This window comes from Asterias rubens, assembly GCF_902459465.1.
Source record: "Asterias rubens chromosome 8 unlocalized genomic scaffold, eAstRub1.3 super_scaffold_89, whole genome shotgun sequence".
Classification (NCBI taxonomy): Eukaryota; Metazoa; Echinodermata; class Asteroidea; order Forcipulatida; family Asteriidae; genus Asterias; species Asterias rubens.
Window position 1 is genome coordinate 1,037,381 of NW_022985693.1, and position 5,794 is coordinate 1,043,174.

The 5,794-nt window shown below is 38.6% G+C and overlaps 1 protein-coding gene across 1 annotated transcript; it reads right to left on the reverse strand.

Moving 5' to 3' along the window:
• Positions 1-53: 53 nt before the first annotated feature.
• Positions 54-4,709, reverse strand: LOC117305512 (beta-sarcoglycan-like). The gene is made up of 7 exons (XM_033790379.1): positions 4,596-4,709; positions 3,180-3,383; positions 2,780-2,962; positions 2,543-2,579; positions 2,071-2,231; positions 1,692-1,820; positions 54-1,241 (listed from the first exon to the last, which is right to left on the reverse strand). The coding sequence occupies exons 1-7, from the start codon at positions 4,614-4,616 to the stop codon at positions 1,023-1,025; spliced, it is 954 nt and encodes a 317-aa protein (XP_033646270.1). The 5' UTR covers positions 4,617-4,709; the 3' UTR covers positions 54-1,022.
• Positions 4,710-5,794: the final 1,085 nt, after the last annotated feature.

Below are 5,794 nucleotides of genomic sequence, written 5' to 3' on the forward strand. Positions count from 1 at the left end.
TATAGCTAAAAAGCTGTACAGGTAAATTCACAAAAAGTAGGAATGCATAGAGATAATTCCATTCAGCATATAATTTATTCCATTTTCTGTATACAGTAATGCGAAATACAGGTACATGCATGGGCCGTTTTGTTTTACACTAACAGTTAAAGGGTGAAGAAGTTATTTTAAAAGTTTAAGAAAAAAGAGTTTTTTAAGCTTTACAAATCTGTAACTTTCTTATTTTAAATGTGGTTCATATTGTTGGTCATATTACAAACAGATGGGTTAGAAATGGAAATATTTGGTTGAACAGTGTTTGTCGAATAATTAATTACCATTCAAAGTTCAGCAAATTTCAAGACCTAACTTGTAATAGTTTCTTAAACACTAATTAGCGTGACTGATAATATTATACAAGAACATTAACTTGCCTGCAACCGATTTCACAAAACGCTAGGATTAATCCTATCTCTAGTTAGGATGAGTAACCCGTCCTAACTTGGGATGGGTTCAATGCGTCCTTTGTCTTTGGATGCGGAACGCGGAACTTGACTCATCCTAAGTCATAAGATTAATCCCAAAACAGGAAGAGTTTGGTGAAATCGACGGCTGGTGATTTGAAGCCATAAGAATGCATCCATGTTTGTGAGCAAACCCTTGCTCTATACAACTTTTCTTTGTTATCGGTAAACTCAAAATTAAGAACATTAAAAAAAAAAGTTTGCGTCTCATTCACGCACATGCATCAATTTGCATGCATCTATTTTGTGTACTTTTAGTTGCCATCCTTTATATATTTACAGTGAGAATATGAGCTAAGCTACGGACTTTATAACAAACATAAATAAATTAGCTATATAAAATTGCACATTGTTTTGATAAGAATACCACAGAGTAAACAAATCACAAATAAAACCTTTTGTGTAAATTCGATTTACATGATACAAAGATGTTATTGTATGGATGACAGTCCTATAAACTATTTTCTACTTTGGTACATTAATCTAAAACTCTGCTACTAAGGTTGTTTAAAATCCGAACTACTGGTCTTTACACAGGGCCACTGTACTTTCCAAGTTAGCACATGGGTGTTGAATGTTAGATTGCACTGGTACTTGGAATATTCTCCCACTTGTTTTACATACACAAAGCTTGTACACAGAAGCTCTTGGTCGATTTATTACACCTCTTGCAGCTTTAGGAATCAAAGTTGAGTTGAGATAGAGACCACCACTGCCATCAAGGATTAATGTAGACCTCTGAAATAATAAAAAGACAATTTCAGTCCATTTGAAGGTTTGTTACGATTGTAGTCCCATTTAATGCCGCAATAGCCCATATGCACACGCACCATCTTGAAAATATACCACAATGCATTTTGGGAAACGAGGTACATAACATAATACAAAAACAACAAATGCTGCAAAGTAGGATGCTATGCTGTAGTTTATATGTAACTAGCCCAGGTTGAACAATTGTGCACCACATTGCTTCAAAACCAAAGAGCCATAATGGTTGCTGATTTTGCATGAACCCAGTTTCACCCAGAATCCTTTGAGCATGGACCCTACTCCCAAGGCTACTTCTGGGTAATGCTGTTTTCCTGGGTGTAAAGTTCAAGTGTAAACAGATCAACCAACGTTGTCTGTGAGAGTAGAAGTTTTAGACTGGAAATTTCTATTGATGATTTTGTTTATCAGTTTACTTACCGATTCTATTGAGATATCCTGTGCTTTAAAATTCAATTGTTTAGCAAAAACATTGACTGCTTCACTGCCATGTAAACCAACAGGTGCCTCTGATTGAATCACCAGGTCTTCCTTTGCACTGCTTACAATCTGAAATCAACATACAATGTAACAAAAAGTCAGTCATTTCATCAGCAACAATATTAGTATAATATGCAGCAACACTAAGAAATAAGTTTGTGGACTTGAGGAAGATGTCTATCTTCCACAACTTGCTAATCAAAAAAGGAATTAAATTTTTCTGTTTCTTAACCACATGAAACAAGATTATCAGGCATAGGTTTTCTGGTTCATGAATGTTTACATGTCTTAAAATGCCAGCTAGTTCACTAGTTATTACCTGAGGAGAAGTAATCTGTAGCGACTGTAGTGTGTAGGCACTGGTTGGAGCAATAACTTCCTTGTCTTTGTCAGTATGGAAGATAACGGCACCAGACAGTGGGTTGATGACCTTCAGACCTTTATGACCTCTCATAACGGTCTCTCCAACTTTCACTTCAACTGATGAATCAAAGTATTTAAAGTGGTTAACTTAAAGTAATGACTGATTATTTACAAACTGCCCATCCATCCTTCAGTCCTGCTGGGCACTGTCGTTTTCCGACCAGAACTCCAGTAGAACTTGTACTTGGGTAGGGGTTGCCCAAGTTCTGAGCACTGTGTTGATTGCTACATGTCTTGGTGGTCATTTGGTTCTTATCATCGTACCAGATACGTGTTGTGACACATAATTAATTTATTACTAAACAGCTGTTGTTAAAGAGTGGAAATAAATACATTAGGGTTTTGAAATATATCAAACAAACTCTTACCACTTGTTTTCAAACTGCTACCTGCACCAATGTGTACCTGTTAACAGTAAAACATGTTGAAACATTAAATAAAGTGCAAATTGATCAATGGTGCTTGTCTTTATGAACGCAATCAAAATAGACAATATGAACGCGCAAAAAATCTCTGAAAAACTTCCACCATTTGAAAAAGTACTTAATCGCCAACATAAGTTGCTTGTAATCATGTTTTACTCGACAAGTATAACCTGCACTTACTGATGCGTTTTGAGCACTGATTTGCATATCCCGTCCCAGGAAACTACCAATGTGTCCATTGCTGCTCTTGATTTTCTCTGCGTTGGTTTCTTGAGAGAAGCGTACAAGTCCACCTCGAAGAAACTGCAGAGAAGGCAATCCGTTGTGATCCAACTGAAGAACCCATATCACTAAGGCTGTTACCTAGTCATAATTAACATAATGAGCAATTTGTGTCAGATCTAAATACAAACAATTTATGTTGCACAAAATTTATGATGCACAAAATCATAATGGACAAAGCAAGATTTGTCTGTGCTCAACCAGTTTATGTGCTAAACAGGATTTATGATAACAGATTTAGCGTCAATCAATATAAACATCACTGACATAGTCTTAGTCTATACAAATAAATACTTACAGCTAAATTACCGATTGCAGTGATATACAATAAAGCCAAGAAGCAGTAAGCAAAATATCGCTTTCTCCCTCTGAGCCCAGTCTTATGCAAATGCTCTTCATGCACTGGCACATGACCTGCTCTGAAGTTACTATTGTGTTCTTTATTCACACGGCGTCTTTCCAGAGACTTCTCAAGCATAGACAAATTCCCATTAGTACCTCTCTGTAGAAAATACAAAGAAAAAAGGTTCCACATAAGAATGAAGTTCAATTCAAACTAGAAGGAAAGAAATCCACGGGTTTAGAACAAATTCATCGTCCCAAGTTTTCATTTGAGTTGTGACAAGATTTTAGGGAGAGGTTTGTCCTTTTGTTTATTATACGCTGCTACTTGCTAGTGCTACATTCCAAAACAGCAAGTTTTATTATCGGGTGACCAAGCGAATGTTATGCCTGATAGTTATCACACGGTCATTTGTACTAGAGTTATTGTGGAGACTTGCTATTGACTATTATTAATAATTGTTTTTGTTTCCATTTCTAAAGAATCAAGTTGTAATGGGACAGTTTAAACGTTCCTCCATGGGTCAACAAAGAAAACCATTGTGTGGACCTTTGTTCTTTGTTCTCCACAGACTCTGATGTGTATAGATCGTATTGAATAACCCCTTTGCTGTTATGAAAGTCGCCATCTTGTAGGGCTAACTGTATGCGCGTCTTAATGCGTACATAATAAAAGGCAAAGCAGCATGCAATAGCCCGGTTTGATACGGCACAAGCACAAACACACGCGCACGCTCAACAAAGACGCCGTCGTTGTAGGGCAGATATTAGGGACTTTTCGTTTTCGACGACGGATGATACTGCGACGGTTGTTCAGCTAAACGTTGTCGTTTTCAGCAGAACAAAGATTCATCCCAAGTACTGTCGTAGAAATTGAGGGACGACCGTCCTCAAAGCCGACGCATGTGCAGATGACGCCAAATGTCATCTTTACCGTCGCAGAACCACAAATACCATCCGTCGTCGAAAACGAAAAGTCCCTATTGAAACGGGGACCGGACAACGTAATATTCAATACGGTGATTGCCGGGGTTGCCTACCCGAGCCTACCCCCTTCTACGCCTACTATCTAGAGTCTAGATAGACCCTGTACTGGGCCCTGGCTGCACTGTGCATACATGACAAAATACAGTCAGTGCAGTAACGTTCAGACCCTACGACTACGTGCATTATGATGATGAATGATTGGTGGTGCACGGTCGTTCATCTTGGAAAGTATTGTTCGTTGTACAAAATCACGGCGTTTGCTTAACTCATAAGCGATATCAGTGTCTTGAGAACTCTTATCAAAGGCACATGCATCAATAAATATATAAGATTTTGTGAATATCAATACAAATTTAATTAACAAAAGGTAGGATTTGTTTGTTACCTGATAAACGGACGTAGCCATTTTACTGGGTTGTCATAATGTTGAAGCACGCCCTCTGTTGACACGCTGATGCGTGAATTTTTGTTCGGACCACCTGCCACCGACCGACCGACCGACTAGCCTTGCTCAAGGCAGTCGCATTATTCGCTCCGAAAAGATGCCGCTGTAAACCCACCCGTATACCCTGTACGTGGTGCGTGCGATTACACCGCATGGCCCACCCGTATACACACTGTCACATCGTACGACTACTGTGCATACAAGTCATCCGCACTCGTACCACTAACTGCATGCGGATAGTGTACGGGGGTCGTGTCGTGCCGACCGGGAGTCAGTGTTTGCAGCCACCCTGCCCCTAGTAGCCACCAAACAAAGTGGATATGAAAAAGAAGATTTATTTCAAACTAATTTAAAAAAAAGTTCATTGATAAAACCTTTAAAAAACGAATGGCGTCATAAAAAAATCATGTCATTTTCACAAGTAAGAATGTCTTCTTCATTGAAATGTCTATAAAAAGAATGTCTGTCAAAAGAAGCTTGGATGATTTTTGTCAAAGTTTGTATCCACCGGATGTAGGACCGAAAATTTATGAACAGACACTTGTTTTGTTTAGTAAAAATTGACACTTTTACTTGCTGCCTGTTAGTGTTAGGGACTATAGCTCTACCGGAAATTTTTTGAAGGTTGCTAGCTGCATTTGTTTTAATTCTTGTGTGCTATGGGAGATTAATTTTTACATCGTGTCAATTGTTTGATGAACCATTTAATATTAGTTTCTTGAAGTTTATGTTACAACGTAACTATTTCTAGTACATTTGTAGTAGACTGAGCCGAGTCGAGCGTGTTGGGCAGGGGCGGGCAACTGGAAAAATGCGCCCCGGCGGGCCAGGCGCGAGATAGTCCTGTGGGGTCGATTTCATAAGAGGTTAGGACCGGTGGTAAAAAGGGCAGAGTAACCTTCGTCAAGTTGATTGTATTCAATCAAATAATGAACCGACATTCACAGTACATATAACCGTGTATACTATAATCACTACTTTTATCAAAAGCTTTTCAGATAATTAGATTATAAACAAAAATATTATTCTCTGTGCGGCTTTCGGCAGCTAGCTTTTCACGCATGGCAAGGAAGTTTGCCGTTTTAAACAACAGAGGGCGCTTGACCCACGCCGCAAAAGTTGAAATTCTGAAATTGGCG